Below are 22089 nucleotides of genomic sequence, written 5' to 3'. Positions count from 1 at the left end.
AACAATTAACTAAACAATAAAAATTCTTAATTATCTTCTCTCTTATACTTTATCACTTTTTCACATTCTCTTTCCTACTTTATCATTTTCTCTCTCCTACTTTATCACTTTATTACATTCTCTCTCATGCTTTATCACCTTTCATCTCATACTTTATCAATTTTATAGTACTTTTATTACCTACACACTTAAAACACTAATAATATTCTCCTTAATAACCGTGCCGAAACCAAATGGGACAAGCCCAATGGGATGGAGGGAGTAATACCTAATTCTGTGTAAACACCGAAAAATAAAAATTAAAGAATATAGTACTAGAAAGAATTCATAATATACATATGTAAAAATTGTTATATTATTTCATGTTAAAAATTAAAATAGAAACTATACTTTTATTAATATATGTGAAATGACAAAAATAACCCTATAAATTTTGAAAAATTCCAGGGGTGTCCAGTCACTGCCCCTCTGGCTCCGTATGCATTACATTTCGGATAATTGTCCGGATGTAATTTTTCTTTGAAATCTCTTCCCACGTAGGATTCATTATTAAATAAATTAAATATAATATAATTCCTTAATAAAAATCCACTCTAATACGATTTAAGGTGAGAGCGTGAGAGAGTGTGATGTGTATGTTTTATAATTATAAAAGAATAAATTCATTAGAGGGTATTTTGATATATAAGTTCAAAAGGTGAGGTTATTGTGTAATTTATTTTATGAAGAGGTCAATTCTGAATATTCCAAATTTAATGAGGTCAATTTTGAATAATCAAGAATTAGGTTATGAGTAATTTAAACAGATATCAAAGTATTTGATATAATTTGAATTTTTTTAAAATTCATGAAAAAATGAATTTTGAGCAAAGTTCGTGATATTACACAGAATTAACCCAAAAATAAATAAAAAAGGAGTTTAATTTCTCCCAAAATAAGACTTCAGTCCTCGAATTTCTTGCGTCTCATAATTCTTTTTCCCGAATTTCTGTGTTCAATCGCGGGAAAATATGCCGCCGAAGCAACAGAAGCGAATTCCGGCGACCGCTGAAGTTGTCGACCTCGACAGTAGCGACGAAGAAGGCGGCGGAGCTCCAGCGAACTGCAAACCTGCTAATAGCGAGAAATTGCAAGCGAAGCCACCTGGTATTGGCGCAGCTCAGCCGGCCTCGGCCGCCAACAGTGGCGACGTGTCGGCGGTGAATAATCGGTCAATTGAAAATCGAAGTTTCTGGAAAGCCGGAGCTTATGAAATTGGCACCACGAAATCTACTCTAATACAAGGTGCATTTTAATTTTGGATTTGTTGTTTATTTACCTATTTGGTTTTCTGAAGCAAACTTTCGGGTTTGGGCGTGTATTTCAATTCTAGGTGATCTGGAGCATGCACGTGTTCATCCCAAGTTTCTACACTCTAACGCCACCTCTCACAAATGGGCATTCGGAGGTAACGCCTTTTTCTACTATTTCTGTTTATGGTTTAATTGATGGCTTTACATATTTACTTAGACTAACTGCATCTATAAAGAGAAAAAAGTACTCATAGATTTTAGTATGTCAAATCAAAATGTGGTGTTAGTTGTTTATGCGCATTTTGTGTTTGTAACTTCATGTATCACCGCATGCATGAAGAGTCCGAGATTTGCTCCTTGTTTAGAATGTACTTACACTATAAACATGCATCAGTGCAGTCGGGAAGTATGAGAAAGTGAAGCATTAAAAAGTAACGAAAAGGAAGAGATTGATGTCATTGCCTTTGCTGCAACCTTCTAACTTGCATATCTTATTTGCAGCTATTGCTGAGCTATTGGACAATGCTGTGGATGAGGTAATCGTTCTTATGGTTCTATTCAACAATCATCAATAATTTTCACTGTATGGTCGAGGAGGCTTGAGAAATCCGTTAGAGAGTTTCTCCCTTTTACTATAGTGGTTCTGTGTTATGCGGTCTCTTTTTATTTTATTATCAGAATAGTGTGTCATCGTCTTGGTTCAAGCTTCTGGAGCTTTGCCAAATTGAGAAAGTACACACATTCATTTAATTTTCTCAACTTCAGCAGACGGTTGTCAATTGTCTGGGTCTTGAGACAAATATGCTTCTGCAACTAAGATATAATTTTCTGTAGCTGCTAGAATTTTATTGTGGCACCTGATTGCTTATTTTGACATTCAGCTTCTGACCTGCTATAATGTATTTTAAGCCAGATAGAAAATGGTGCAACTTTTGTGAAGGTAGACCGGATTTATAACACAAAGGATAATAGTCCTGCCTTACTTTTCCAAGGTTCAGTTAGTTTCAAATCACATAACCTCTTAAAGCATTACAGTATGTTTTCCTCATGTTGTGTATACAAACTAGTTAACAGAACTTGGGTGAAAACCCTCTATCTGCAGATGATGGGGGTGGAATGGATCCAGAAAGGATGCGGAAGTGTATGAGCTTGGGTTACTCATCAAAGACATCTAATACAACTATTGGGCAATGTAAGTGACTAATTCTGCTTATCAGGGCTATCTGCCACTGGTTTTTTCCATTTGTTTCTTGGTGCCCTTGCCTGTATTTTTTGTCGTAGTGAATGATATGTATGTCTATTGTCTTAATACTTTCCCAAATTAGATGATGCTAGGGTTATAGCTGGTTGGGTTAGTTATAAACTTCAGTTCTGTGCACTTCCAATTTTTCGTTCTTGACCCCTCTAAAAAATTAAGGATAAAATTTTCTTGGGTAAATTCACACACACAAACACCAAAAGAAAGAAAGAACAGAAAAAAAGAAAAGAAAGATGCCTACCTTCAAGTCTGGGAGTTGTCTTTCTTCCAATTAATGAGCCTATAGAAAGTGAAGTATCCAGCTTGAATTATGTTAGTAGTGTACCTGTTTTTTCATCAAGGAGGGGCAGAATGGTCTGTGCAAAGCTTCTCCTAACAAATTTCAATTTGATTACCCCGTCCTTGATATGAATATTTCCAATGATTATATTTTCATAACTCTGCTTTGGTTAGTTATTTAGAACAGTTAATTTTGTCTCTAGGCATGTTTTCTGAATTCTGACACAAATATTTTATGTCAGATGGTAATGGATTCAAAACAAGTACCATGCGACTAGGAGCTGATGTGATTGTTTTTAGTCGTTCAAATCGATCTGGGTATGGTTTGCTCCCAACTGACCTCGTGTTTTTGCTATAGCTGGTGATATGGCTATAAGTGGTAAACCTGACACTTGATGATTTTCATGCAATCTATTATGCTCTCATACCTCTATGGGGTTTGTTCATTTAGGGTCCATACCTGCAGAACATCTTTTTATAATGTCAATAAGGTTTCTGGTTGATGAATCTCGGTGCAAGTGTGAGTGTGAGAATTGTTGTTTAGAGCAGAAATAGTAAGTAATGACCGAGTTGTTCCATATTAGAGGGATCAATTTTCTGCTGAACTCTCTCTTGCAGCCTCTTCCTTCAACAGTCTATGGACTATTATTCCAGTGTCTCCATGTGCTCATATTAGAATTAATCTGTTTTTGACTCGAGCTTGCTGTTTTATCCTTCAGTCGAGCAACCCAAAGTATTGGTCTTTTGTCCTATACATTTTTGCGGAGAACGGGACAAGATGACGTGATTGTTCCAATGGTAAACTTTTAATTCTCAATACTGTTCCTTTAGCTATGATATGTACATCGAAGCATCAGGACATTAGCATTTCCAGTTTCTCTGAATAACTCATGTACATTGGATGATTTGCAGATTGACTTTGATATTTCAGACAACTGGGCCGAACCTATAATCTATAGCTCTAAGGATGATTGGTCCATTAACTTGAAAACCATCCTCGAATGGTCTCCCTTTGCTTCAAAGGATGATCTTATGCTACAGGTTCAATTGATGGAATCATGCACTTTCTGAGTCTTTTGGATCAAGTTATGAATTGATGCTTACCAAAATCTAATATAATGTGCCCTCAGATTATGGTCGGTGTTTCCATTTATATCTGCATAACCTGCATCATTTCTACACATCTATTTGTCTTAAACTAAAGAGAACTCATAAACAATTTCTTTTGATTGCTATATCTAGAAGAGGCTTAAGGTAGTTCCCTCTATACATTTCCCAGGATTCAAACAATAATTGTACTTGCCCAGGGAGTGGGCACCCTTAGGACATGCTTGATATGATGGAATGGAATGAGGAGAGAATTGAATGGAGATAGGAGTGAAGGGAAGAATGGAATGTCTATTCCCATGGATTGAGGAAGGAATGGCTATGTCTAATCTAGAGGGAATGTTGATTCCTAAGAAAACACTTCATTCTATCATACCAAGCATGTCCAGGTTTGTGTAGCTTGAGAAGAATTTTGAATTTTAAGGGTCGTCATCTTGTTATCTAGGTTTTATTTTGGGCAAAAATGATCTGGTTTTTGTGTCTGTGACCATCATCAGTTGAATTATCATACTGAAACCTTTTACAGAAATAGGGTAGAGGATGAAATTACCTTTTGACACTAATTGTATCCTGCAAGTTACTATTCTCTCGTGATATAGTTTTCCAGTTTTCTTATGCACGGCTCCCGTATGCATTACTGCACTGTATCATTTGAACTTTCTGGTTCTCATCTTATACACGATTCCTGTCTTACACATAGATTTACATAGATGCTACAATCTGTATTTGTTAGTTATTCTTACTAGCTATGAATACCGAATTAAACTTAGTTTTACTTCTCCACATCTTCATGCCTGCTATATATTAATGTCATTTCTCAACCTTCTTTCATTCTTTCTTTCCAGTTCGGGAATTTGGGTTCACACGGGACAAAGGTTATCATCTATAACCTATGGATGAATGATGAAGGCATTTATGAATTGAATTTTGATGATGATCATGAGGTTAGTAAGTTTCACTTTCCTGATCTGAGCAATATCTAGGGCGTGGTTTTTCCTAAATACAGTAGAGCAAAGAGCTTGACTTGGACTTTATCTCTTCAAGATTTCAATGAATTAAACATTGTGATGAAGCAAGTCTATATTATGTAGATTGGCTTCAGGATCCAATTAATGTAGATTTCTTGTCTGATGATTTCTGTGAAATACTTTTCTGCCAGCCTTTTTTGCCCCCTTTCTTGTATGTGCAGTTGTTTGATTGTGGTGAAAGCCACTTACGTTCTTTGTCATTGATACATTAAGGAAGCATTACATTTTCCTGTAATAATAATGTGTGTCACTTTTTCAGGATATAAGGTTGAGAGATGAAGCTAACCATGGAACTACAACCAAAACAATCAAGAAAGTTCTTGAACTGAAATCTCATTTATCATACCGCATTCGCTTCTCGCTAAGGGTGGGTATTTGATTCTTACTTCTTTTTCTTCAGAAGAATAGCAGATCACAATAGGGATCCAGTCTAAAGTTTTTTTTTTTTTTTTTATGAGAATAAAAGCCTGGAATGCCAAGGTTTTGCACTTACAATGACAAAATGCTGGATAATATCCTTATTTTGCAAGAGATATGGAGGTTGCACATGTAATGGCAACAAATTTTAACCTTCTATCTTAAAATTTACCTGAAATTTTAATTGGAGATGGCAAATTTTTTTTAATTTTTACCTTATCTTTTAGATTTATTTTTAATGGCAATATAAATGTAATTTATAACTATATTTTTTTTTCTTGCCTTTTATTTCTAGGATGAATCTGTTTGATTATGCTGCAATACTTAAGTGTAATTTTTCTACGTGATATGAGAAATTTGTCCAACTCCAAATATTCTTAGGAACTTTATGAGTTTCCATGGATTTGTTCTACGTTATTGGATATGCACACTAAGGAGTTGCAGATCCTTCTAACTTGTGCACAGGATGGGGAATCAAACCACAAGTGCATTCTATTTTTTTGATCAATTTTATTTGCTTGTCGATGTGAACTGAGATAATCTGTCTTTTCTCAGGCATATGCATCAATATTGTACCTCAAAAAATTTACTAACTTCAAAATAATTTTAAGAGGGAAGCCCATTGAGCAGTTTAGCATTGCTGATGACTTGAAGCACACTAAGACAGTTGTGTACAACCCGCACGTTGGCCAGGGCCTGAAAGAGGTATGATGCCATCATTTGCAGTGAAGTAGGTATACAGAAGTATGATAGCATTTTTGTGTTTGTAAATTAAATTTGATCCTGAAAATTTTAAGTGTTCTCACTTCTCACTAATGCCATGACAAATTTATAGCAAGACTCATAAGAAGATGAGTTTGTTAAACATTGCCCAGCTTTTGATGACTTGTGTTGAAGCACATGTGGCCATTCTGGAATTTAAGCAAACTAGGACATGCCTTATTAGCGGCTCTGATTGGTTAGGGGCACTAAGTTTTTAGGTGGGGGTTTTAATTTCTTTTCCACCATTCAAGATCTGACCTCCCTTGGATCCTCCCCACCTCCCTGTGAATCATAAATTAAGTAGGAAACCTTGCATGCAAAAAGGCAGTCCTTATCTTCAATTATTCCTGTTCTTTTTTTTCCCCGTTTAAGGTTTAGAAACGTCAATAAATTATTTATTCATAATTGGTGTAGGTGACAGTGAAGACCGTCATTGGCTACATTCAAGAAGCTCCGGCGCTTGGAGTTTGTGGATTCAATATATACCACAAAAATCGTCTGATCAGGGTATGCACAGTTACCAGACTGGAAATCCAATTCTTCCTGCTTCAGCTTATTTATTTGTATTTCTGAATGATACACTGTTTGTTACTCCTTCATCTTATGCTAAGCTGCCGTTATAAGTATCCCTTATATTTTGTTTATCTTCTAAAGAGATATACAGCAGCACGAACTAAATGGAATGCTTGAATAATTAAAGAATAAATATTATTTTGTGTAAATGCTACCTAAGTAAATTTTTTAATGAGAATTCTACATCATAACAGCCCTATTGGAAAGTCACCCCAGATGGCAATTCCAGAGGACATGGTGTTGTTGGTACGCTTAGTGATGGAAAGTTTTCGTATTATGCTTTTTCCCCCTCCATGTCCTTTCCTTCTAATTTTTGGTTTCAGGAGTTCTTGAGGCAAACTTCATAGAACCAGCACATGACAAACAGGATTTTGAGAGATCAACTCTGTTTCTTAAGCTGGAGTCAAAGTTGAAACAGATGGTTAATGAATACTGGTATCATTCTATATTCTTATTTCTCTTCTTGATCAGTGATTGTGATGTTCTACCTGACGTCTAGTTTTCTTGAAATTAAAAAACTTGATTCCTCATGTTTTGAGGTAATTGCTTTCCCCACCTCTCTTCCTTCTTTCCACCCACCATATGTAGGTGCAAATGCTTTTCTTTATTATTTAAAGAAAAATATTTCTCGACAATTTAAACTTTTTCATCCAGTGTGATGATTCTTTTGTATGACTCATTTCATATTGTGTAAACCATTTCCTGGCTTGCCAGTTTGTGATTATACTTCTTGCAGCTCAGCAACCATGGGAAGCATTGACCATAATAATTGGATAAGTGTCACACTGACAGTAATAACTGGATAAGTGTTTTTGCTTTGAGATTCACTCCTAACTTGCCATCATATCACCTTGGTCTTACATGTTCTATTCAAATGTGATACCATAATCCACCACTTAACTTTTAACCACAAAATTCCATTTGATCGACTCAACTAATATATGTCATGTGTTTCAAGTATCATATTTAGGTAGGTTCAGGTCTATCATCAACTGTGTTCCCTGGATAACAATGCTATGATCAGTTATAATGAGTTAGAAGATAAAAGCTCTGTCCTTGGGTCTGAATAGCAGATACCTTGGTCTTTTTGGGTGTTGTATCAAAGCGATTGACTTTTAAAGCATATTCTTTCTTGCCAGAATGGTCCCACGAGATTCCCGTCGTTTTTCTGGTGATTGATTATTTTTTCTTGATGTTTGGGGATGGGGTTGCCCCATTATGTTTTCATTTTTTTTCGTTATGATAATATCTCGCATGACTTTATTTGAATCCATTTTCACAGGAAAGGTCACTGTCACTTGGTAGGGCACCACCAACCTCTACCTGACGGGAGGAAGAGTTATGATGGTAATGTATAAATGAATCAGCATCCATAGACTATGCTGTTCAACATGCCACTGAACTTCCTGCTAACTTTCTATGACTCAGTTAGTGGAAATGCATACAGAAATAGTGCCAATCACAAAGCGGCAACTGCTGGGACTGAGGCGGTAAGTGTACCCATTCTTTTGATCAGATTATTTTGAAGATTTTCTAAGCACATTTTACAATTAAACAAGACATTTAGGGAGCAAATTTTCGCATCTCTGCTGTTCCATTTGGTGAATAAATGAATAGAAAATTTATAGACGAATAGTATTAGAAAAGTGCATTTCTGATGGGTATGAATTTTTAGTAACGACTGATTATTATTGCAACTGATATGACATGTCTGTTTAATGTGGTATTATATGATAAAGTGTATAGTATGTAGCCGTGCATCTATGTATATACAGTTTATGTAGAAATATGTAATTTCTCTCAGTAGAACTAACATGCATATACAGAATCTAAAATATTATGTAAGTTTTCAAAAAGTGAGATGGAAAAATAAGATGCAGCAATTAAAACCTTATGCTACACATTGTGCATTAGCCCCGGCACAGTCTCAATTAGCTTCAAGAAGGATACAATGCTTTTTTTTTTTTTTTTTTTTTTAAATCTCGGTTTCATGGTTTGCAGTGTGCTCAACCAGAAAAACTTCTAAATGCTGCAGCACTCAATGCGATATACGATGAGAACATCCAGCTGTTCATGAGGTAGTACCATATGTACAATGAAACTAGTATTCTACTTGTTATAATGTGCCACTGCGTGAATAGAAACTGTAGACTTGCCTGAAAATTTGGTAGGGTCATGCTGCCTTCACACACACACACGAGATCATGTGTATATATATTTCTAAATGAAGTGCATTGCATCTAGGTGCGAGGAGTACAAGAAGAAGCAAGCTGAAATGACTCAAACGGTACAGACTCTTCACTCATTTGATCTTGTGATGTTAATTTTTTCAAGTAGCTCACAGCAGGCATTATTGCAGATAGAAATCTGACTTTGTTCTATTGTATCTATATATCATTCCAATATATTTTAATGTTATGAATTTTTTGTTGGTATGTCTAAACCTAAATAGATAGAAGAACTAGAGAAGGAGTTGGATGAAACAAGAAAGAAATGTGCTAGAGTTTCCTCTCATTTGGGAATTCAGAGAAAGGAAACGCTTAAACAGCAGCAATAGTGAACTAGCTTTCTTTTGCCATTGCACTTGTTGTATCATAATATGTGGTAATAGAGATCCATTAACTTTTCAATGTCTCATATTAGGTTTAGAGGGTGTTTTGTTGAGCTTATAAGCTCTTTAAAACAGCTTATAAACTGTCCTTCAAAGTGTTTGGCAAAATAAGCTCTTAAACAACTTATCAGCTGTTAGATAAGCTCTAAGAGTTTATAATCTCTCCAAAAAATAAGTTCCTCTATCCTAACTTGTTTTCTCATTATTTTATAGGCAATATTCATTTTACAAAAATAACTCAACTACGATTTTTTAATATCATCATATATCATCTATCTTTAACTAAAAGTTCTTTCTCTAGCTTATAAGCTCAAGTATCCAAACACTTTGATAATTTATAAGCATTTTATTTTATAAATATAAGCTGTTACAAATTAATATATATTTGTTTCCGTTTATAATTTGTATACTCATATTTATCCCAAATTCAATTAAAAGTGATTTTTCTAACCATTCATGTTTTAATCTCGTATAGTAACGTTATTTAAATAATATCTTAATAATCTCAACATTTATTATCACAAGGTTAAAAATGTACTACAATGTTATACTCCCCCAGTCCAAAAAAAACTCCTTAAATTTTCTTTTTTGGGACATCAACAAAAAGTTTTTTTTAGATTATACTCTACCACTAATACAACCTCCTTTACCTTTAATCTTTGACATTTTCACCACTTCAATACAAATTAAAACAACACGGCACAAATTACACCACATTTCAACCACTCGAAATACGCTCAACAAACTCGTCTTAAAATTCATGACACTCCCTGTTAGGAACTTTTATTATGGACGGAAGGAGTATTAAAATAATATGTTGTATATTAATACATCACATATGAAATGTACTCATAACATGCAATTATATAAAACTTTATACTCATATTTAATTGAATTTCAATATCGATAATAATACCTGATATTTAAGTAATATCTTAATAATCTAAATATTTACTACCATCAAGATCGAAAAATATATTAAAATGTTATACTAGGACAATAGTGGTGAGTTCATAAAATGCAAATCCATTTTAACACAATTAAATCATTAAATAAATTGTAATCGAGTGTATTAATCAACATAAATATAATGAGCGAATGAGGTACAAACTCTCTATTCCCCTTATGCGATTTCCACTATTAAACTAAATGAACATTCGAATTAGGGGAAATAAAGCACGAAAGAACTAAGAACAATCTAGAAAAGCCTTAAAGATCGAAAGTTATATTGTTGGTGTAATGAAAATGAGTGTACCATTACAATGAGATACCATGAGTTATTTATATTAGGGTTAAGTATCAAACACGCCCTTCCGAATTAGGGTTAATATGGAAATCCTTATCACGTCTAGCACTCTATAGTCGAGGTCGGTTCAACTAAACCCCCGAAGTTCTTAATTTCGTGCAATTAGCCCCTCCGACTTAACGGTCATTTAACACCGTTAACTATTTTATTTTTTTTATTTCGTTGGCGAAGGGACCCACGCCTTCTTCTTCACCAAGCTAACCGGAAACACGCTGGAAAAATAGCAACAACGGCACCTTGGCATACCCTTCTCTTTCGGAACTCAGAGGACAGAGGAGGAAGCCCTCCTCCGTAAATTCGAAAGGGAGAGAACGACCCCGGTGACCAAGCGACACGACGACTCTACCCGAATCACAGGACAACAGCAGCGGCGGTTTCTGATAGAGTAAAATAAACGGGAGGCGACACCGATTCACAACGGCACGATGGGCAAGATTAGTGCGCGGCGGCAATTTCGTAGAAAAATACTCCCCCCATCCCACAAATCTTGACACGTTTGGTTTCGGCACGAGAATTAAAGAGTTGTAGATTAGTGTTTTAAGTGTGTAGAGGTAATAAAGTATAAAAATGATAAAGTAGGAGAGAGAAGGTAATAAAAATGATAAAGTATGAGAGAGAATGTAATAATTATTACCTTATTTGGAAATGTCTCAAGATTCGTGGGACGACCCAAAAAGGAATATGTGTCAAGATTCGTGGGACGGAGGGAGTATTAGGGTTTTTGTTTGAGAGAAAACATAGATATGGGAGGACACTGACTTCATACTTCGGATTTCGTGTGTAGAGAGATGAGAGGATGCTGATTCGCCGGTCTTCCACATGCGGCGACGGTGACTGAACTAAATCGACCGAAAAAGAGCTAGGGCATAATTTGGAAATGGAAGAATTAGTCCCCGATTTCAAGCCGCTGCTCCTGGATCTGAGAGACGAAAACAACAGCTCTGTGCGCGGCGACGGCGTTTCCAGGCGACTTGCATCCAGATGTGTTTCCGGCGAGCTTGGTGAAGAATAAGGCGTGGGTCCCACCACCAACTAAATAAAAAAAATAAAATAGTTAACGGTGTTAAATGGCCGTTAAGTCGGAGGGGCTAATTGCACGAAATTAAGGACTTCGGGGGGTTTAGTTGAACAAACCTCAACTATAGGGTGCTAGATGTGATAAGGGCCTCTATGTTAGGTGAATATTTGATACTTAACCCTTTATATTATTTTACATGATAAGGGTATTTCAGCCTTTTTCAAAGGCTCATGTCCATTGCATGCATTCGCGAGTGCGACGATTGCGAATTCAGATAGTTTCCTTTGACTTATGGTAGGGCCATTTAAGCGAGAAATACGTGTTTTCCGTGACCTGTTACCAGCGGTGTGATTCATCTGTGTGATCGAGCTTTTGGTTAGCTAGACAAATAACCATGTTGACTTACATGTGCCTTGTTACATCGTTTCTTTATATCGTTTCTTTATTGCGCCTCGGCCGTAGCATGCAACGCTGTCAAGTGATAAGTAATACCAAAAATAATAATAGTAATAATGACAATAACACAAATCTTTATTAAATATACGACTATTTCCATACACTCTGTAGCCCTGTAACCCACAACGCTGGTACTCATATTTTACTCCACATCAAAGTTTATTTTATTTGATGTTTATATTAAGTAATATCTTAATAATTTAAAAATTTACTACCACCAAAATTGAAAAGGTACTATAATCGAAAGTTACTACAATTTTTTTTTTGAAAAAACCTATTTATTTGTCAAAATTAATAATTGGCCAAATTATAATTTTAAAAAAATATATAATTATTTATTTGGTAACATAATTTAATTGACATTGCAGTTTGATTAATATTAATATCAATTACTTTGCCAATTAATAGTGAATTGGTTGAAATAATATAAGTTGAATTTCTGGTTGACAGAATAAAATGACTACTCCCTCCGTTCCATTAGTAATGTCTCATTACTTTCAAGAACAAAGATTAAGAAAAAGTGTAATTAGTGTATAAAATAAGTTGGTAGAAGTTATTTAAAGATTATTTTAAGTGTGTTGGTGTATAAAGTGGATTGGGCCCACCATTAATAATATTTTAAATAATTATTTTTTTTACTAAAAAGGGTATGTGACATTACTAGTGTAGTAACTGAGATATTACTAATGGGACGAAGAAAGTATCATTTTGTATATGTTTTCACTTGCTGAATTCGCATTTCAAGTCTATGTAGTAATCTCGTTGACTCCCCAAACTTATTTGAATTTATACAAATAAGTTGTTATAAATAATTAGTTATTTGTCTCAATAAATTTAAATATTAATAATAAATAGTATAAACAAAAATACATGCGAGGTTTCAAATTATTTATGGTTTTCAACTAATAAAATTTCCTCAAATATCAATTAGTTTAGGGGTGGGAATCGGGTCGGGTTCGGGTACCCTACCCGAAAAAATCGGGTACCCGAACCCAAAAATCAGTGAAAAATAGTACCCGATCCCGAACCCGATTACTAAATCGGGTACCCAAATACCCGACTCGGGTATCCGAATCGGGTATTCGGGTACCCGAATTTACCCGAGCTGTTAATGAATTGGATGCCCAAAAATCAAAATGCTTCCAGATCCAGAAATGTAGGGGTGGGAGAAGAGGCAGAGGACGATGGTCGGAGGCTCGGAGCTCGGAGGCGGCGCGGCGCTGTTGCTGTGGGAGAAGAGGCAGATCCAGAAAAGAACATGCCGGAGGGGGCGGCGGCACGAAAATCTCTCGACGGCGTCGCGGTGGAAGGGAGGGCAGCGACTCGAGACTGCTGCTGCTGCGCGGTGGTCAGGTGGCTTCTGCGCTGTCGGAGCTCGGAGCTTGGAGGCGCGCGGAGGGCAACGGTGGGCGGGCGAGGGGCGCCGGCGCGCCTCTGGGTCGCTGGAAAACTCGTGCCGGAGGAGGGAGTGGGATGAGAGTCATGGGACTGTGGGGGCAGGGGGGGCGGCGGAAGTGGGAAATGAAATTAGGGTTGGGGCCCGATACATAAAATTAGTAAGTGGGCTGGATTCTCAAAGGTTCAAAGCTAATTGGGCTGGATTCACTAAGTGGGCTGGATTCTCAAAGGCTCAAAGCTAATTAGTAGTAATTAATTTTAGCTACATAAAATTCGGGTATTTTCGGGTATATCCGATACCCGATCGGGTATACCCGATACCCGATTTTTCCTCACCCTAAATACCCGATCCCGAAAAAATCGGGTATAGGGTACCCGATACCCGATTTTTTTGGGTCGGGTATCGGGTACCCGATTACCCGATCCCGAAATTCCCACCCCTAAATTAGTTAATTAGAATAAAAAGGTTATAGTGCAACTACCAAACCCGTTTTGAATATATATATATATATATATATATATATATATATATATATATACCTGTCCCAAACCATTTAAACACAATTTTACTTCTAATTATTTTCTCAAACATGTGTATTATACTCACTAATTGCATGAGTATTGAAATGACTTTTTGGCAAATTCCCATATTTGGATGAATGTATTGTACCGGCCTGGGTCAACAAGCGTTCGCTCCACCCAAGTATAATTATTCTTTGTTATTAAAAGTGTTTATTTGCATACATTAAAAGTGTTATTTATAATGTACTCCTATCATTTATTTTTATACAAAATATTATTTATTGTTACAAAAATATCATTTGTATTAAAAAAAGTTATCAATTATTATTATGAAAAATATTATTTTATATCATATTTTATGTGCATAATATTATTTATTATTAATTAAAATATTATTTATTTACGTTTAATAATGAAAAAAGTAGCAATTTTAGTCCTTATCATAGATACCTTTAGCATCTGGCACTCTATGCTCAAGATTCGATCAATTAAGTCTCTCATGTTCCAAATTAAGTGCAATAAAGCCCTTCCTCGTGCTGATGGCCAACAGACTTCATTTGTCATTTTTTTTTAAAGTTCTCTAAGTTGAAGGATCTGATGGTGGAGCTATTTGCATGAGCTAAGCTTCTGGAATTAAGAGTTAGGGTTTGAAGAAGTGTAGATTCTGAGCCAACCATCCACGACTTTGGGGGGAAATTGTTGGGAAAAGTGGTGAATAAATATTCACGAGTGTCCAAAATAAATGACACTTGCACAGCGGAACCAGGATAATTCTTTTCCCTCTTGCTGGATTACAAAATGGGATCCAAACCAAGAAAAATATTTGGTGCAAAATATAAGAAAATATGAGACAAGAATTTTTACGTGGAAAACCCAAATTGGGAAAAACCACGAGACCGTAGTCTAGAAATCTTCCACTATGTATATAGTAGGCTTACAAAATTCTCCCTACACAAAATAGGGGAAACACAAAACTCAAGTTTAATAACTTGGAAAACACAAGAGGACTGAGCTACTATTTTAAGAGAGATGAAAAAATCCTATGATTTTTCCTCACAATTTTCTTCTCTCAAATGCACTCACCAAACTCTCTCTTGTTTTGCCTCACACCTCTCTCTTCACTTCTGCACTCCTTCATTTGCCGAATACATAGCTCTATTTATAGGAAAGTTGAGCTGTTGTTTGTTGAAGTTTGCTGCTTTGCTGCAGCAATTGTTGAAGAAGACTTTGGCTGCATATTTTCTCCTCATCCAGCCGCAATTGTTGATGGAAAAAAGTGCAACAATCTTGCAATGTTTCCACAGCCATTGTCAATTTTGATGGCTTGTGGACCATTCCACATAAAGTGGAAATAATTCAACAAATCTCCCCCTCCACATTATGTGGAGATTCAACTAGACCTGCTTCACGTTTGCAGATCTCAAACTTATCTCGGGGTAAGGACTTGGTAAACATATCTGCACCATTCTCATCGGTGTGGATCTTCTCGAGCTGCATTAGTTTCCTTTCAAGTGCATCTCGAATCCAGTGATATCTCACATCAATATGTTTCGATCTCGAGTGAAAACTCGAATTCTTACTCAAGTGAATTGCGCTTTGACTATCGCAGTAAAGCACATACTTCTCTTGCTTCAAGCCCAACTCTTGTAGAAACTTCTTCAACCACAACACCTCTTTGCAAGCTTCCGTCACAGCAATGTACTCAGCTTCCGTTGTGGATAATGCCACGCATTTTTGAAGTTTCAATTGCCACGAGATAGCTCCCCCTGCAAGTCTCATCAGGTATCCAGATGTGGATTTCCTGGAATCTATGTCACCAGCCATGTCTGCATCCACATATCCTTCAAGTAGAATATGGTTATCACCAAACTTCAGACAAAGTTTAGAAGTACCTCTCAAGTACCGAAATATCCATTTCACTGCTGTCCAATGCTCTTTTCCTGGGTTTGAGAGAAATCGACTTACCACACCAACTGCGTGAGCGACGTCAGGTCTAGTGCATATCATAGCATACATTAGACTCCCCACCGCAGAAGCATATGGAATCTTTTGCAGTTCTTCCTTTTCTGTCTCACTTGTCGGGCATTGTGCTGAGCTTAGCTTCATATGACCCGCAAGTGGAGTGGCGACTGGCTTCGACTTGCTCATTCTAAATCTTTCAAGAACTTTCTCAATATATTGTTCTTGAGATAACCAGAGCTTCTTGCTCTTCCTGTCCCTGAAGATCTTCATTCCAAGGATCTGCTTAGCCGGGCCTAAGTCTTTCATCGCAAAAGACTTGCTTAGCTCTTTCTTCAGCTTATCAATTTTGCTGGCATCATGGCCTACAATTAACATGTCGTCAACGTAGACAGACAATATGATAAAATCACCTCCTGTGAACTTCTTGAAGAAAACACAGTGATCTGAGGTGGTCTTGTTGTAGCCATGGGTTGACATGAAGGACTCAAACTTCATGTACCATAGTCTGGGAGCTTGTTTCAGGCCGTACAAGCTCTTCTTCAACCTGCATACAAGGTTCTCTTTTCCTTTGACTTTGAAACCTTCAGGCTGGTCCATGTAGATTTCTTTGTCTAAATCTCCATGTAGAAATGCAGTCTTCACATCAAGTTGCTCGATCTCCAGGTCCAAACTGGCAGCAATCGCGAGCACCACTCTGATTGAAGACATCTTCACCACTGGTGAGAAAATCTCTTCAAAATCAACACCCTTTTTCTGACTGAAACCCTTCACAACCAGTCTCGCCTTGTACCTTGGTTGTGAGCTATTCTCCTCAGCCTTTAATCGGTAGACCCACTTGTTTTTCAGCGATCTCTTGCCGGCTGGCAACTTCACTAAGTCATAGGTGTGATTTTCAACTAAGGAGTTCATCTCCTCCTTCATGGCTTCTAACCACTTCTCCTTTTGGTCATGCGCCATGGCTTCTACAAAACTCTGTGGTTCTCCTCCATCAGTGAGCATTACATACTCATGTGGGCTATATCTGGTAGAAGGTTGTCTTTCTCTGGTAGACCTTCTGACTGGAGGGACATCATCTTGTACAGGTGGAGTCTGATCGTCACCTGCTTCATCATCAACCGGATCACCATGCTCCGATTGGGTATCTCCCCCGTAATTCTGGAGTGTCGGTGAAGGAACTGGATCTAAGTTGATAGGAACTTCTAAATTAGATTCAGGCTTTTCCTTCGCATCATCAGGAACTTGATCTTCAAGGAATACAACATCCCTGCTTCTGATGACTTTCCTGTTAACTGGGTCCCATAATCTATAACCAAACTCTTCATGAGCGTATCCCAAGAAGATACATGGTTTGGTTTTATCATCAAGCTTGGATCTCTCATCTTTTGGAATGTGAACAAAAGCCCTGCAGCCAAACACTCTCAAGTGTTTGTAAGACACGTCTTTCCCGGACCAAACTCTATCTGGAATGTCACCACCCAGAGGAGTTGATGGAGAAAGGTTGATCAAGTCAACTGCGGTCCTCATAGCTTCACCCCAAAAGGATTTTGGCAGTTTGGAGTGCGACAGCATGCATTTGATTCTCTCACAAATTGTTCTGTTCATCCTTTCTGCCACGCCATTGTGTTGAGGGGTCTTTGGGACGCTTTTCTCAAGCTTGATACCATGGTTCCTGCAGTGTTGCTCAAACGGGCCTTGGTACTCACCGCCGTTATCTGCACGAACACACTTCAGTTTCCTTCCTGTTTGTCTCTCGACTTTTGCTTGAAAATTCTTAAAGACCTCCAACGTTTGGTCTTTGGTTTTCAAAGCAAAACACCAGACTTTCCTCGAAAAATCGTCAATGAAAGTGACGAAATATAGTGCGCCACCAAGAGTTCTGTCTTTCATGTAGCACAAATCTGTGTGCACCAAATCAAGAGGTTGAGCTCTTCTTGAGGGAGAGAAGCTCTTGAATGCAACTCTGTGTTGTTTTCTGGCCAAACAATCAACACAGGTTTCCAAGTGCATTCCTTTAACCTCAGTGGTGAGGAGCAATATATGCAGAGTAGGGAGAGAGTACAAATCAGAGGAACCACTCTCATCAGAGGAGCCGTATGGGTCAGAAGAACCATTTATACCAGAAGGATTTCATCCATCAGAGGAATGACTCTAGCCAGAGGAGTCATCCGCACCAGAGAAGTCATTCTTGACAGAGGAGCCCTCTCCTCCAGAGAAATCATCCGCGCCGGAAAGGTCACCATCGTCAGGGAGGTCATCGTCATCAGAAAAGTCAACTCCATCAGAGAAGTCACTACCGCCAGAGGAGACGCCCTTGCCAGAGAAGACGTGTTTACCAGAGGAGTTCTTCATGACAGAGAAGACGTGTTTATCAGAGGAGTTCTTCATGACAGAGAAGACGTGTTTACCAGAGGAGTCCCTCATGCCAGAGATGTCAATATCACCAGAGAAGACGCCTTCGCCAGAGAAGACATTTCCATCAGAGGAGCCAATAAACGCGCGGGAAGGTCTCCCGCGTATTATCGAAATTACCAACGTACCCTTCCACCACGCAGGACGCATGCACCGAAGATGTTTTTACTATTTTACCCCTCCGCTTGTAAATCTATAAATAGGGTCCGAGCTCGTGTATTATTTCTTACGCTATCTCTTATTTTCCAAATACAACAGTCATTTTTCTCTCGTATTAAGTTTCCGATCATTCTACTTCGCTCCTTCCGATCAGTCCCAATAGGTATAGTTTACTGTTTCATCGTATAGTTTTAGGTGTTGGTTTCGTTAAACACCAACTGGCGCCGTCTGTGGGAAAAAATGGGCTAAGGCGTGAGAATTCCACCCCCTGCGTATGCAGATCCGGAATCGTCGCCGGATTTGCATGCGTAGGTCCCAATTACGCCATCATTCGGAGGTTTCAAGTTATTGTAGATCAGTTTTTATGTTTTCGTGCAAATTTACTTACAAGTTCGGGAGATCTACGTTCAATTGTGTTTTTGTGCATGGGGAAAAGGTGGCGACGGTTATAAATTATGAATTAGGGAAAATTTACGTTTCTTCACTGTGGATCGGGGTAATTATGGGCAAATGTGAGTTTCCTTTGGAGAATGGAGAGATTATTCGTAGATCTAACGGTTTTATCGGTGAATTATGGAATTTTAGCTCTGTTTTTGCTTAATGATTGGCTCTGTGTTGGGGATTTGTGGGTTTGCAGCGATAGGGTGTTAGTTAGCACTCCATTTTGGTTATGATTGGGCTTGCGTGGTTGATCTGTGAGTGTTTGTTGTTCGCGGATGGTGCTTATCAGTATTTTCCATGTTTTTATGGTTAATCCTCGTGTTTTATCGGTGGATCGGGGAATGGTGTTTTGTTTCCGTTATGATGAGGCTGATACTGTTAATTTACTGGTATTTTTCATTTAAGAAGGATGTTTATCAGTGTTTCCATGGTTTCTATGGTTAGTCTTCGTTGTGCTTGGGCTCGTGTGGTTAAATCTGTGGGTCTTCTCCGTTTAAGGTTGATAATTACCGTTACTTCATTTGCCTGAATGACAAATCTTCGTTCTATACCGTTGGATCGGAGTTGCTGCCCTGTTTTTGTTATGTTGGCTCTGTGCTGGGGGTTTATAGACGCTTTTCGTTTAAGGGAGGGGGTTTATGGGCGTTTTCCATGATTTTCGTGGTTAATCTTCGATTTCGGTGATTGAATTGGGAAGTTATGCTTTGATCCTGATGTATTGGAGTTCTTTGTTGCGGATTTATGGGTTTTTGTGGTTAATCGTCGATGTCGAGAGTATTTATTGTCGTTGATACAAGAGTTTTACCTCAATAATATGATGATTAAACACTTTGTCTTAGTTATGGTGAGATCCATATTGTTGTTTTGTGAATGATCTTCACTTATGGGAAACGATTATTCATGCTTCTCCATGTTTTCCTTGACTAATCTTCGAAATTATTAGCTTCGTCTCTTACATAATTCCTTTTCTTATCATGTTTAATGCAATCGTGCTAACGTATCTTCTGGTGGTAGCTCTGTTTGTATTTATCCCTGGGTATTTTGCGTCTGTTGAAGTTTTATTGAGGGCTCTGTTTTCTCAATCTATACTCTGGGTTTATTTCCCCGAGTGTAGAATTACTTGGAAGGGAATTTTTTAACGGTCTCTGCACCGGAAGCCGGGATTTCTTATTGGATTTCTTACATTGGGACCCCAATCGGTAATAAGGGGTTTATTCTTTCGTCGTTAGAATAGCTTCTCACTTTGTTTATGTGTAGGTACCATGGGATCATCAGATGCACACCGCAACCTAGAAAGGGAGTTCGACTCCGCTGCTCTCACCACTGAGATGCCACCTTCATTGTTCCCGGGCCTCCAGGGCAATGCTACCTTCACTGCCCCACCAGGGTTTCAGGCTATCCCCGCCACTCCGTTGACAGGGTTGAATGCAAGCCTCCAGAGATCTGCTCTGGTGACTCCAGGATCTGACATGCCATGCTTAACCCCCGCGTCTGGAGCGGGACAAATCACGTTTGGATCGATGGAACAGATGATGGCGCTGCTTCACTACTCCGCTGTGCGTCAGGCACTAGGAACTCCCATGTTGTCCGCTGTTCCCACTGTAGCTCCACTGGTGGGAACGGCTACTCTGCAGGGCGCTGAGGCCCCACCTCCCGCTGCTCAGGAGGTAAACACTTTAGCAATCAACAAACAAGCTGCGGTGCCTCTGGAAGTACAAGGGGACCCTGCTGACAGGGAAGTGGAAAGAAGACCAGAGGGGAGCCGGGTCAGACTTAACAGTGTGGTGAGAAAGAAGAGGGTTGACGAGTCTGATAGTCAATCCGTCTCTTTGGTGTTCGAGGAAGAGAGACCGAGGGAGAAAGCTCGGCTAAAAAACCAAGTGTCTCAGCTAAAACATCAACTCCAGGATCTGGAGGAATCACTGAGGGAGAAATCCCGAAGGGAGGACAGGGAACAAAGGTCAGGAAAATCGCACCGGGTGGAAAAGTCCCATCGATCGGAAAAATCACGCTACACAGAGAGGTCAGAGGAAAGAGAGCCGGAGTATTCCTCTGGCAGACATGAATATAGAGTCCACAAGCGCCACGCTCATGAAGTACCCAGGGACAGAAGGGAACAGGGGAGGCATAAGGGGGACAAGAGAGCTAAGACATCGAGGTTCCACCCGATCCACAACCGCAGTCCTTTCTCGGACGATATTTTGGCAGATGCCTTACCTAGAAGCTACAAGCCCATCTCACTGGATTACGATGGCACTACCGATCCGGAGGTACACCTCAATCGGTTTGAAGGGTTGGTTACGTTGCACATGTACACGGAGGGCATCAAGTGCCGGATCTTCTCCACTACCCTTACTGGACCAGCCCAGTTATGGTTTGGGACGCTGCCCCCAAATTCCATTCACTCTTTCGAAGAATTACAGACTCGTTTTTTGCGTCAGTTCGCGAGTTCACGGAGGGTAGGGAAATCAGCCCTTTCGCTGATGGATATTAAGCAGGAGCAAGGAGAAACGCTTCGGGAGTACACAGCAAGGTTTAATCTTGCTGCTCTGGAGGTGCCAGAGGCAGAATCGCAAATTAAAAACTGCGCCTATGTCAGAGGACTCAGGCCAGGAATCTTTTTTGACGAATTACAAATTCGACCAGCAAGGGATTTTGATGACATCATGGCAAGGCTGCCGGGGTATCTACAGTTGGAGGACGCCAAAATGGCGAGGAAGGTGGAAAATGAGAAACACAGAGTCAAGAAAGCTGAGGAAGCACCCGAACGACAAAGACAGCAAGATAGGGCCCCATTCAGAGGGTTGCCTCCTAGGGTACTCCCACCCCAGGGAGGAATGCCATCTAATCAACAGCGCACAGTGAATGAAGTAACGCGGTTTACCGAATACACGCCCTTGATTAAACCACAAGAAGAAATTTTTCATCTAATAAAGGATCAGCCGTTCTTTAGGGCACCAGGGACCTACCGGACTGGGCCGCCGCAGGAAGGGCCTAACAATAAGTTGTGTGAATATCACAATTCCTTCGGGCATTACACGAAATATTGTGGACATCTTAAGCACCAATTGGAGTTATTGGTGCGCCAGGG

At 38.8% G+C, this 22089-nt stretch overlaps 1 protein-coding gene across 2 annotated transcripts; it reads left to right on the top strand.

Moving 5' to 3' along the window:
- The first annotated feature begins 915 nt into the window (after positions 1-915).
- LOC130986705 (protein MICRORCHIDIA 3-like) lies at positions 916-9561 on the top strand. 2 transcript variants are annotated; one of them, XM_057910181.1, is made up of 19 exons: positions 916-1284; positions 1373-1447; positions 1794-1828; positions 2206-2284; positions 2395-2484; positions 3072-3147; positions 3549-3627; positions 3742-3870; positions 4782-4880; positions 5224-5331; positions 5937-6086; positions 6558-6650; positions 6911-6962; positions 7040-7151; positions 7999-8063; positions 8145-8206; positions 8718-8794; positions 8961-9003; positions 9169-9561. In XM_057910181.1, the coding sequence occupies exons 1-19, from the start codon at positions 1011-1013 to the stop codon at positions 9271-9273; spliced, it is 1803 nt and encodes a 600-aa protein (XP_057766164.1). In that variant the 5' UTR covers positions 916-1010; the 3' UTR covers positions 9274-9561. The 2 variants fall into 2 exon arrangements, with proteins under 2 accessions (XP_057766164.1, XP_057766165.1); XM_057910182.1 differs by having other exon boundaries at positions 1211-1284; positions 2202-2284.
- Positions 9562-22089: the final 12528 nt, after the last annotated feature.

Source organism: Salvia miltiorrhiza, chromosome 5 (assembly GCF_028751815.1).
Source record: "Salvia miltiorrhiza cultivar Shanhuang (shh) chromosome 5, IMPLAD_Smil_shh, whole genome shotgun sequence".
Taxonomy (NCBI): Eukaryota; Viridiplantae; Streptophyta; class Magnoliopsida; order Lamiales; family Lamiaceae; genus Salvia; species Salvia miltiorrhiza.
This window is presented reverse-complemented; position numbering and strand designations above follow the sequence as displayed.